This window comes from Nomascus leucogenys, chromosome 19, assembly GCF_006542625.1.
Source record: "Nomascus leucogenys isolate Asia chromosome 19, Asia_NLE_v1, whole genome shotgun sequence".
NCBI lineage: Eukaryota > Metazoa > Chordata > Mammalia > Primates > Hylobatidae > Nomascus > Nomascus leucogenys.
The window spans coordinates 56,501,424-56,514,106 of NC_044399.1; the positions used below are offsets into that span (position 1 = coordinate 56,501,424).

The following is a 12,683-nucleotide window of genomic DNA, read 5'->3' on the forward strand; positions in this document are numbered from 1 at the left end:
GCGTGGTGGCTCACGTCTGTAATCCCAGCAATTTGGGAGGCCGAGGCAGGTGGATTGCTTGAGGTCAGGAGTTCGAGAACAGCCTGGCCAACATGGAGAAACCCGTCTCCACTAAAAATGCAAAAACTAGCCGGGCATGTAGTGGGTGCCTGTAATCCCAGCTACTCAGGGGACTGAGGCAGGAAAAATCACTTGAACCAGGGAGGTGGAGGTTGCAGTGAGCCGAGATCATGCCACTGCACTCAAGCCCGGGCGACAGAGCAAGATTCCATCTCAAAAAAAAAAAACCAAAAAACAGAGTCCAGCCCATCCTTAATTCCAGGGAAGGAATATTTCTCAACCATGAGTTATCCATGAGCCAGATCTGGAACCCCAGGAAAGCCAAGTTGGTTCAGAGACAAAGCATGCATCTGGTGAACCTTCTTGGGTCTCCAGAACAATGTAATTTTACTGGTCTTCTTCAAGGTTTACACAATGCTCAATGTCATTAATAGAATAAAGGAGATAAGCTGAGCAATCGTTGACCTGCATACATTTTTAATCCACAGAGGGTGTCAGTGTACCTACTATGGGACAAGAATATGATCACCAGCTATTTTGCGATGCCGGCTAAATGTTGCTTAAACATCATCAACTGTTATCATCATGCTTGAAATAAGTAATTAACAAACAATAGGAAGATGTACAATATCTCCTAAACACTTTAAAATAGCCAAATATCTTGCTGACTCTATCCAAAAAGCTCTACCATTATCCCATCTTTATAGATGTTCTACCCTGGAGATTCTATTTGCTAGAGCTTTCGATGCTGGGAGCTTATATTTTGATAAACTCTTTGATCTTTTCTGTTTTTAAGATAACATATAATCAGAAGGCTTAATGATGTTGAATCTCTTTGAATCAGTAATTCTACTTCCAGGAAGTTATTCCAAAGAAACAAATCAGACCTGTGCAGAGATTTCTGTAAAGTGATGTTCAGAATAGTGTTCTTTCTAAGAACATAATATGCCACAACCTAAATATTCAGCATTAAGAAATGTTACATAATAGAATTTTACAAAGAAAACCAAATGACAAAAACATAGTCACGATATTATATTAAATGAAAAAGGAATTCACTACAGCATGTACAGTATGGTCTCAATTTTATTTTTTAACTATAAGTGCCTAGAAAAATACTGAAAGTAAACATACCAAAATGTTTCAGTGATAGAAATATGGGTGTGGATTTTTTTTCTCTTCACATGTCTCTGTATTTTCCTAAATTTCTATAAAGAATAAATATTGGCCAGGCGTGGTGGCTCATGCCTGTAATCCCAGCACTTTGGAGGCTGAGGTGGGCAGATCACTTGAGGTCAGGAGTTTGAGACCAGCCTGGCCAACATGGCAAAACCCCGTCTCTACTAAAAATACAAAAAACCAGCCAGGCGTGATAGCACATGCCTATAATCTCAGGTACTTGGGAGGCTGAGGCAGGAGAATTGCTTGAACCCATGAGGCAGAGGTTGCAGTGAGCTGAGATTGCACCACTGTACTCCAGCCTGGGCCACAGAGTGAGACTCTATGTCCAAAGAAAAAAAGAATATTACCTTTATAATAATAACATATACGTAACAGTATATATACATACTCACACTTTTACCTTTTTTCAAGAAATCCTATTCCACAGTCTCTATTCTAAGGAAACAGTATAAAGTATGCACAAAGATTTATAAAAAAACTGTATGTAACTTTTTATATACATATTTACATATTTATAAGAGAAAATATACGTAAGCTAAAAATTTCAACAATGACAAATTATGTTTTAACTTTATGATATAATATTATACAGTTACTAAAAATGATAGCTTGGAATATTTTTAAGATAAATTATCATGATATAGTACTGATGACTTAGAAGCTGTTAAGTAAAACAGCAAAATACAACAATGTGTGATCTTGGCTACATAAAAACATAAGTGCACTGGAAAAGAAGGCAAAGATGCTAAATTGTTAACTGTTGTGATTTATGCATGGTGAAATTGTGGTGACTGTAAAACAAAAAAGTTTAAGAAACAAAATAGACCGGGCGCAGTGGCTCCTGCCTATAATCCTGGCACTTTGGGAGGCTGAGCGGGGAGGATCACTTGAGGTTTGGAATTTGAGACCGGCCTGGCCAACGTGGTGAAACCCCATCTCTACTTATAAAAATACAAAAATTAGCCTGGCTTGGTGGCACGCACTTGTAGTCCCAGCTACTCGAGAGGCTGAGGTAGGAGAATCCCTTGAACCTGGGAGGCAGAGGTTGCAGAGAGCTGAGATCGCACCGTTGCACTTCAGCCTGGGCAACAAGAGCAAAATACCATCTCAAAAAAAAAAAAAAAAAAAGAAAGAAAGAAAACAAAAATAAAAATTCCATAATGCGCATATGTTTCTTTTAAAATTGGAAAAGCATAAAAATAATAAAATACATATTTTATCAATAAAAATATGAAATTGCCAACAAAGAGGGAAAGGGAAGGAAAAATTTCCTATAATTAAAACACTAATCTAAAACAACCACTTATTAACCCCCATCTGCCCTTACAGTTGTGTGTGTGAATGTGTGTTAGTGGATGTGTGCTGGCACCACTGCCTATGTCCATGGGGATAAGTGGCTGACCTTAAGGCCAACTACTAAATTAGGGCTTGTATGCAGGGCTACATCTAGTGAAAATGTTTAGGAATTTGGGAAAGCCAAGGATACCTCTTAAATCCAGTTTGAACAAGTGCTTTAAGCTCTCCTAAGAAAAGGTAGAAGATGAGTTCAAGGTATATTTTAAATTCTGTTTGGGAACCACCAAATCAAGTTAGGAGAAGGTCAGGCTTAGACACCAACTGTATCTGTACTAAAATTTATGAGTGCCCTCTTTGCTTAGACCAATTCCATTTTATGTGAGAAATCCAGAACTTTCTTTCCCATTGGTTCAAATAAAATTCCTGGCTGAGAGGCAAGGAGTGGATGAGTTTCAGCTAAATGCTTGGGGTCTCTTCTACACAGTTTACCTAAAATAAGCTTCTGCCGGTGCGAGGCAATTAAGTCCACCAGAGACGGGGCTTGAGGGGGCTGTCCAAATTTCCTTGAGGTTCAAATGCTAGCTTGACTACAGTTTGGAGAAACTTTGGGCAAATTGAAATTGTTTTTCAAGATGGATCTGTGTAATAAGGGGCCCTCCCTCAGCCCAGGAAGGAAGCAGAGGATTTGATGTGCTGATAACGACGCCTTCCTGAGCTGTGCTTGAGGACAAGGGAAGGGCAGGTGGGGAGGTGAGAGGCAGGCAGAGGCAGCACAGAAGCTACTAGACTGGGAAGGAATGAAGCCCCAGCAAGTCTAAGCCCTGTGTGAATGAGGGCCTGTCTTCATATCCTCTGAGGATTACTTCAGGACTCAGGCCTGCAAGATCATTTCAGGACATTCACTAGACACCCAGGAATAGCTCTTGGCTACAGTCACAACATTCGCCACCCAAACTCATCCCTTTCCCTAACAGTACCATCCTTTCTATCCAATGTGGGAGATCGGGCCTACTTAGAGAAAATGCTGATCCTATAAAAATTGGCTTCATGAGACTGCCAAGATAAAAGGATTCTCAGTGCAGGACGGGGAGAGAGGAAGGACCAATCCATCAACCCAGACTCATTAAGCAACTATTTGTAGGACACTGTGCCCAGCGTCTTAGAAACAAAGAGCAGTCTAAGACACAGCCCCTGGCTCAGCAGAGAGATGAACACATAACCTCTTGGAGAGAGAGGCGTCAGGCCCAACACGGGCCCCTTGAGAGGAGGCCGGGATGTATGGCCCTAGTATGCAATGTGTGGGCTGGGAAAGTGAATAAAGCTTGTTCTCTCCCTGACCAGGCTACAGACTCACTGTTGTGACGAGGGGGCTTATGGGGCCCAGGAGGAAATCCCCATGGGAATAATTCCAGCCCTCTGCAGGGTAGTGTAGGAGGGAAGGTGCTTGATCCTCATACAAAGTAGATTTGCTCTGAACAAGGTGAACAATGACTCACATAGAGGCAGAATGTGCAGACACAGGCCCAGTGCCACTCAGAGAAACACATTATTCGTGCTTTTGAGACCCGTGGCCCTAACTGCCTGTTCTACATCCCATTCCTATGATTTTTGTCAAGGAGAGAGGCGGGTGGGGGGGAGTAGGGATAGGAGAAAAGAAAGTTGTTGCAATTCCAGAACATGTGTCCGCGGCTGGATGCCTCCTGCCAAATGTTTTGGAATTTTAGCTCTATGTTTCTCCAGGGACTACTGAGGCCTTTTAAGTCTGACATTGTGAAAGATGTTTCCTGGTGACCATGGGACTTGCGTGCAGCTGCTCAGCAGCGCCTCCCAAACTCTTGAGGACATGTGGGGTACTACAGCTGGGAGTAACCAATGAGACAGGGGTAATGAGGAGGAGGCAGATAGAGTGGATGTGTTATGGCCAGAATGGCCTCGTGAGCTGGTGGGGGACAGAGGTCACGAACCAGAAACCTTCCTAAGGGCTTAACCTGTCACCTGTTTCCACACACGCATTCCACCCAGGTGGAACTGGCAGAGTGAAGCCAGGCTCAGGAGGTCTCCATCAAGAGAGGCTCAGCAGAGATGTGAGCAAAGAGAAGGTGTTTCCGAGCTACCGCCTAGCTTCGGTGATGAAACAAACTGAGCCTGTTCTTTGAGAGATGAGTTGCTGCTTCTGACAAAGAGTGGGAAGGGCCAACATGGAGAGACCCCGTCTCTACTAAAAATACAAAAAATTAGCTGGGCGTGGTGGCACACTCCTGTAGTCCCAGCTACTCGGGAGGCTGAGGCAGGAGAATCGCTTGAATCCGGGAAGTGGAGGTTGCAGTGAGCAGAGATCGCGCCACTGCACTCCAGCCTGGGCGACACAGGGAGACTCCATCTCAAAAAAAAAAAAAAAAAAAAAAAGAGTGGGGAGGAGTGAGAGAAAGAAGGTGGCTATTTCTGGACCTGCGAGATACAGGGGCAAGAGATCTTGTGCCGGGAAAGGCTGGTCGTCCACCCCCAATGGTCCTTCAGACCACCCCTCAATGCAGGGCCATAGCTGAGGCTCTCCAACTGCATGAGGCAAATACTAAGGCTGAGGCAAGAGAAGTCAGCCCCCTAGCCTGCTCTTCCCTACCACAGAAAGCACTAGGACATCACTCCCTCCCACCTGGGGAATGAAGGGGAAGATGCAGGAAGCTCTCAGCTCTGTTTATCAAAGGGAATGTGTGGCGCACACGAGCACTGAGGTGTGTGAAGAAATCGCTCCTCCTTGCTTCCTCCCTCCCAGAGCATCCTCCCTCACTTCCCTGAGGAGGGGAGCCCGATGCTTGCCTGACTGACAGATGGATGTCAAATGGTGGGGACGTGACCAAGAATACAAGCAGAAAGAATACAAAGGACAGCCAGGAAGGGACGTGTGCTGATTAGAGAAATTTAAAGAGACTGAGGAAGGACAATGTGTTCAGACCTTGGTCCAGGTTCTTTAGAAGGAAGTTTTAAATGAAAACCAAGGAGCCACATCTGTATCTAGACCTTAGCTGGGGTGATGAAACTGTAGAAGCCTCGGCTGCTGTGCTGAGGAAGTTAGAGTAGCAAGGCCAGGGTCCCAGTGCCCTTGGGTGGAGGCAGCGTCGGTGCCCACAAGCAAACTCCCAAGACCCTTCCCCAGACAGAGCCCAGGCCAACTCGAGGCCAACTCGGACACAGCATCGAAGGAGACCCAGTCGCAGAGGCATTCCCTAACACCATATTTTTAGAGTCCCTGGAGCCAAAGAAGCAGCCGCTGACTTGCTTCCTTGAATTAGGGTAAGGAAGAAGGCACTGGGCAGCAGAAATTCCTGTTCCACAGGCTGGATGGAGGTGGGGAGGGAGCTGCTGCCATCAGGGACATCAACATCCTGCTGGAGGCCCTCCCACTCAGCTGGCGAGCTGGCCGCCACCCACAGCCTGCCTGCCCAAAATGTGCTCAGACTTTCTAGTAACCATTTACTCACCCACCCCACAGGGTGTCACAATTCATGTTAAGTGAATGTGCACACGTGGATTTCCCTTACTGAACTGCCTTTCCAAATGAATGTTACTACAAAACAAGGCACTGGCTCACAACACAGCCCTAACTGCCCCAGGACAGTAGCTAGGGCTTCCTTGAATCTTTCAGGGGATTAAAAGGGAAACCTTGGTAGGCATGAGCCTGAGCAGGCCCTTTCCAGAAGCTAAGGCAGAAGAGAAGGTGACCAGCTTTAGAATGAGACTCAACTTCATGGAAACAACCACTGCCCACTTATAGCACTTAGGCACCTTAGGTGGGGGCAGGGTACAAAGATGAAGATAAGTCCTCCCTTGCCTTCAAGGACCTGGGCAAACAGAAGGTAGAACAGGACCCGTATCCTTGAAGCAGAGCGGCATCATTGGTAAGTACAAAATGCCGCAGGCGTTAAAACAAAGGTCACATCTGGTACAGAGAAATCAGGAAAGCTTCATTCTCGGTAGATCTGCAAGGCGGTGAAGTGACTGACAAAGTCCAATATGCCATTTATTTGATGACTTTGTTTCAAGGTCAAATCACAAGCCTGAGATCCTCTTTCATCTGCCAAGTCTGGATTGATGTCTCCTTCCCACTCTCAGTTCCTTAGAAAAGCAGGTCTCAGTAAAAGCCACGTACTATTATTATCCTTAGGAGGAATGCCAAGAACAGAGCTCGGAGATCCCCTGCCCCCAGGCCTGAGCCGAGCCCAAGCATGCAAAGGGAAGGGGCTCCAGCCAAGTGCCAGTCCCTGCCAATCCCCAGAGCTCTGGTGGGAATGTGTCTAATTGGATGGCACTAGCTTTGAGTGGGCCCGGAGAATATCTGTCACACTGCAATTGTCAGACCAGCTCACTGCACAGCCCTGCCCCTGGCATAAACAGGGGCAAGCCCAGGGGTATCTGAAGGTGCAAGAACATTACCTCAGAGATGGAGCTGCCCTCTCAAAGTCCTAATTTTCTTTCAGAGCCCAGCCCCAGTCTGCCCTCCCTCGGATTCTGTCGGTTGGATTTCATTGTTGCTGTCGATGCCTGGACTCACTGTAGCTTCTGTATGTCCCCCACCTGGACTGACTGCACCACCTGTGTTGCAGATGTTTATGTAGATGCTAGGTTCTTACAAGGGCCCTGGACCCTGGGCACAGAGGCCAGCACAGCAGGTTGCACAGGGAAAGTGCCCCTAAATGTTGCTTGGTTAAATACTACAATCTCCCTTTCCTCTTCACCAGGCAACTAAGAGACCTTTCTGAAATCAGAAAAGCTGTGAAAAATTGTGACCGGAGTGCTCTGAAGTTCCAAGTAAGATATTTTGGAACTGGGGAGTGGTCCCCACCAAGGTAGCAGAAACAGATTTCCTGGGAGGGGGCTCTGAGAACTGGGCCCTCAGTCCAGCACCACAAGGGAAGATGTGCGGATCCTTTGCTCAGGCAGTGCCGAGATGTGTCAGGCACCCAGAGGTGATTTTATTTTCCTCCTGCCCTTGCAGCCCCAGTTTGGCCTTCCTCCCCCAGCTCCTTCCTCCCTCACCACCTGCCCTGAGTCTTAGGTCCAGCAGAATGGCCTGAAGGACTCGAAGCATTGAGAAAACTGCCCTATAGGGCCTGGCCCTTTATCCTGGGATGTGTTTAAAAGGAAAATATGAAAAGCACACACAAGACGAAGAGATGACTGCATTTGGAAAGGTTCTGTGATGGAAATCTAAAACCCAGAACCGAAAGAGAACCTCACCTGTAACCACAAAGAGATTCATTCTGACTCAGGGGCTTGGAAACTGCTACCCCAAACCCCCTGGCTGGTGGGCCAGGAAACTTCTACCCCTCCCACCAGGTTGGGGGGCCCTCAATTGTCTTCCTCAGACCCACTCTGGGGGAGGAGGGTAGAAAAGTCAAACATAGGAAAGAGAGTTCCCCCTTGCTCCACACACCCCCTTCAGGCTAATGGCTACTTATTTCAAGACAGGTCTGCCAATATAGACAACACAAAGGGGCCTCCTTAGCCTCCCAAGCGTGTCTGAAGTTAAGTGACCCTGCCTGAGCTTTCAGCTTGGTTCTATCTGATTACTTTCCCTCCATGGCACCCACCCTGGCTCCCTGGCTTTCTATTTGTTTTTTTTTTTATTTACAAAATAAATGTCGCTGGAACAGTTCTAAGGAATGACCAGCCAGAGTCAACCTAGACCCTAGCGGAACCAAGCCATGGTGTGGACACACAATACATCAGGAGAACAAGGCTCTGGGGTTAGACAGACCCAAGTCACTGACTCAGGCTGAGCCATTTCCTCATCTGTGAACAGGGTGAGGATCTCCACCTGGGAGCTGTGGTAAGGGGTGAGCAAGGCAGCGTCTGTAGAGTGCTTGGCGCGCAGTGGGCATACCTTCATGTGTGTAGCACGGACCCACGGACCCATCACACTTGCTTTTGACTTCCCTGGGCTGGCCATCCTACACAACTTCCCTAGCCCCAAGCTCTTCCTTAAGAACAGACTCCTCCCTCCCCCCAGTTAAACAACATAGGAACTCTCCTTCAAAACACCAAACCAGCTCGCAGCCCAGAGGGAACTGCAGGTGCTCCATTGCTCCCACCCCCCGCCACCCAGGGGCAGTAGAGAGGCAGCAGGGCAAGCCAGAGAGAGGGCTGGGGGGAGAGTCCAGAGGGCTCACTCCGGTCCCTTTCTGTGATCCTTGTGCATTTTGGATCCACCAGAGAGGATGATCTCCAAGCAAGAGCCCAGCAATAGCATCCCTGAGCTAGCCTCCCTTTGGGGAAAATCTCTTCCTCTCTAAGTGGTTTAAATGTTAACTCTGAATCAAAAGGTCAATAATCAACCCAAGGAAGAAAGCAGCATTGGACATGGCTATCCCCACCAGACCACCCTTCTGCAGAAGCCCCCGACAGCAATGCTTCTACTACCCCAGGCATGGCTGGGAAGGAAAGTTCTGGTCTCAGTCGACTATACAAATCACTTCCTCCTTTGCCGTGGTGAATGGGAAAATTCACAGAGCCAGTCATTCATCACAATGGCTAATGCTTGCTGAGCCCCTATCTGTCACAGACACTAGGAATGCTTCTACACATCCACTGTCGTGGTGTATCTTTACTGCAATCTTAGGAGATAAGGACGATTGTTGCCCCATTTTACAGATGAAGAAACTGAGGCTTACTGGCATTAGGGGACTCTGCCACAGTCCCACAGCTCTTACAAGTGGCACTGGGATGCAAAACCAAGTCTGTCCTCACCCCCAGCAAAAACCACTAGGCTCTAGAGAGTCAGAGGGGAGCCAGGACTTACTCACCTGGTAGGAAAGGCCATCCTTGCGGGGGCTGAGGCCGATCTCCTCCATGGGCTGGGTGTTCATCATCACCTCAGTCATCTCGGCCGATCTCAGATAGTCGGGGCTGCCAAGAAACCCAGACCAAAAGTCAACAAACACACGGGCTTTCACATTCCTAACTCTTCATGCATTCACTGCTGTGGGATCAGGGGACTGTCTGGAGACAGGACGAGAGGTGTTCAAAACAGAACTTGCAGCAAAACAAGCTCACACCCTGAGGAAGCGCCTTGCAAGCCCACAGCCCCAGGGCTCAGCCGCAACAGACAAAGCCCATTGTCTGCAGACCTCTCCGGCAAACCTCTTCCCTCCTCTCCTGTACTCTAGTCCCCACTGGCACAGAGGGACCCTGAATGTTTCTTTAAATGACAGAACCAGAGAAACCAAAACAGTAGGTAGCTGAGTCCATCTGTCTATATTAAAACCAATTCAACCACATCTCCCTTCACCTCTCCAACTAAGAATAAAAACAATCCTCACATGAACTTTCCAAAGGGGAACTCTGTATGTTATTATTACATAATAACAATAACAGGTCAACTGGAGGGAAACAAAGTCCAATCATACAGCTTTCCTAAATTTCTGTCTCTCTGGTGCTCCTTTTGGCAAAATGTTCCACTTAAAGCCCCAAGGGGTCAGCTTTTCTGCAAGTTTCACATCTGCCATCCAACCCCTTTCTCTAGCCCCAGACACAGCAGCTGCATGCTCACAGCTTGAAAAACATCCCCTGGATTAAAAGCCTTAAGGATACCCGACTCTGATTGCAAAGGAAATTTCCAGAGGGGCCAAGCTGGCCCACCAATGGCTGACATGTGAAAGTGCCTTGTACTCTCTAAGCAGGATACTAATATTCCGTTATCCTTGCACAAGCTCTGGGCACATACAGGATCCCGTGCACATAATGCTGAACATAAGCACCAAATCCAGGTACCTGCTACACAGCACCCAGTGCTTTCCACCATCGTGCCTGTGCACATGGTTTACAACAAAAATGTGGGGAAGGCTTTTGAGGGACGATATCTAAGGAAACAGGGGTACCAGATTCCTCTTCAATTGTATGGTTACTACATAGATAAGAAATGACACTGGATTTAGAAACAGAAGCAGTAGGTTCTAGGCTCTGCCCCTCAAGAGCTGTGTGATCTTGAACAAGTCCTGTAACTTCTCTGAGCCACAAGTGTCCTGTTTGTCTGTTACTCTGATGCTAATAGTGCATACCTCACAGTTAGGTTAAGGGCTAATGTCTGCACAAAAGCATTGCAAGCTACAAAGTGCTAATCGATGAAATAATCTTAAGCCTTAATTTCTCATAATACTCCTAATGGGCCCAAACACCCACCTTGGCAAATTTTGAGCAGCCAAAGGCACAAAGCCTCCAACAGCCTTCAAAGCTTCACCTATAATAAGGCACCTAGCTGCTCACACACGACGGGAGAGGCAAGGGAAGGGCACCCACAAGAAGGGTACACAAGCCTCGGGGTGGGGGAACTTGAACTGTTGACAGAGGGAAGTTCAGTCCCCTCTCTAAACACTGCCAGGCTGGGATGGATGGGGGCAGGGAGACTAAGAGAAGATGCGGGGCTTTGGGGCAAGTTTAGGTTCGGGAGCTGGGCCCTGCAAAGTCAGTTTCCTCCCAGGTCCTGGAAAGGCTGCTGGCGACCTCCAAAGAAAGGAGGCAGAACAGCGCGCGCAGGGCGAACAGTCTGACGTAGGGGCGGCTCTTCCTCGCTCGGGGCTGTGGCGCCGACCCGAAAAGTTGAACGAGAAGCATGAACTTTCCGCTTCCTGGGCCAGGCCGGACCCCGCCGAGGCTTGCGTCGGTTTTGCCTTCGCTCAGCGCCTGCCGGAGACCCGGGGCCGAGCTCCCCACGTCCGCACCTGAGAGCGCGCTCCGGGGCTGCCAGCGCTCGCCCCCGGCCGCTTCTCCTCTAACCCAGCGCAGGAAGGAAGAAACCGCCGGCAAGGAAGTCCCAGCAGTCAGGGGCCTGCCTCTCTCTGCATCCCTCCCGGCTCCGATCCCCAGTCCGGGGCAAACCTCCGACGCCCCGCGCCCAGCCGGGGCTCCTTCCCCTTCAGCACCGCGAAGGCGGCTCCTCCCAGTCCCGGCCCCCACCAATGTGCGTCGGTTTTTAGGGGCGATGGAGAGGGCAGGGGTTGAGAGGCTGCAGCGTGTGCCCTGCTGCTTGTGGCTTTAGTGGGGTTACGTGTGGGGAGAGCGTTTCCCGTCCCCCACCCCCCGGAGCTCTGCAAACCCTGAGGCCGCACCAGTTCAGCCCCGCTGCAGCCGGCCTCGACGTTGAGACTTGCATGCAAACAGAAAGAAAAAGAGGAGGGGCCCGGGAAGAGCAGGAGCCCCCCTGCGCCAAGTGGGGCGCGCGCCTCCTGCAGCTCTCCGCATAGAGGGGTTTCATTGGGGGGGGATTCACACGTGACCCTTGGCTCCCCCGCCAACCAATACAAACCCTCCGGCCGTCACTTAGGTGAGGGCTCCGAGTTCACGTCCTTTGTCTGGATGTTCTCAGCACCCCCTCCCCCCACCCCCACCTTTGCAACCTTGACGTTGACTCCTGCACGGGCTCGGGCTGCGGGTTAGCGCTGAGCGTCCGCGCCGCCGGCTGCCCTCGCACCCGGAGCCGGCACGAAGCAGGCGCCCGGGCCTGCAGCCACCGCCGCGAGACGGACGCCCGCCGCAGGCGCAGGGTACTCACCAGTGAATGGGGAAATATATAGACATGAAGTCCTAGGGCAGGCTGACACACGCCCCTATGATTTAAAAACGGTCCCTGCGTCCCGAGTGAGGATGACACGGGCGCAGACAGGCACGGCAGGCGGCGGAGTGCGGGCACCGGGCGCTCGCCGTCCGCCTTCCCAGGACAGCCCCACGGCCAGCGACGTCGGCAAGGCGGGCACAACTCCCCGCTCTCCACTGAGCTCTCGGCCCCACAAAGAGCCCGGGAAGCCGTATTTATAGGGGCGGGGGCGGGGCTTGGCCCCGAGAGGCCCCGCCCTCCCTTGCCCACTCCTGGAATAACGTCACCAAAATCATGAATGGCTTCAGCGCTCGCAGCTCCGGCGGGCGGCGGCTCGGGGGCGCGCTCGGCTCTGCTCCCGGGGCCGTGGTTCGCTGCGGCTGTGAGCCCGGCCCCCTCCCGCCGCTCTCCCACGCGCACACGCACTCACTCGCACCCGCCCGGACTCCGCGCCCGCGCCGCTTCCCGCTCACAGCCCCCTCCGCGCACACCCCGAACTCCAGCGCGGCGGAGGTGGGCGCGAGGAGGGCGCAGGGGCCGCTCCAGACGTGACCGCTCG

At 50.2% G+C, this 12,683-nt stretch overlaps 1 protein-coding gene across 2 annotated transcripts in view; it reads right to left on the reverse strand.

The window, feature by feature from the left end:
- Positions 1–12,387, reverse strand: part of LBH (LBH regulator of WNT signaling pathway) — a 28,053-nt gene extending 15,666 nt beyond the window's left edge. The window contains exons 1-2 of one of the 2 annotated variants that reach the window (XM_030799811.1): positions 12,083–12,387; positions 9,339–9,441 (exon numbers count right to left, since the gene is read on the reverse strand). In XM_030799811.1, the coding sequence (XP_030655671.1) occupies positions 9,339–9,441; positions 12,083–12,108 (129 nt within the window). In that variant the 5' untranslated portion in view covers positions 12,109–12,387. Of the gene's footprint in view, positions 1–9,338; positions 9,442–10,713; positions 11,690–12,082 lie in introns of those variants that run through there. The other variant, XM_003262694.3, reaches the window with a different exon arrangement.
- Positions 12,388–12,683: the final 296 nt, after the last annotated feature.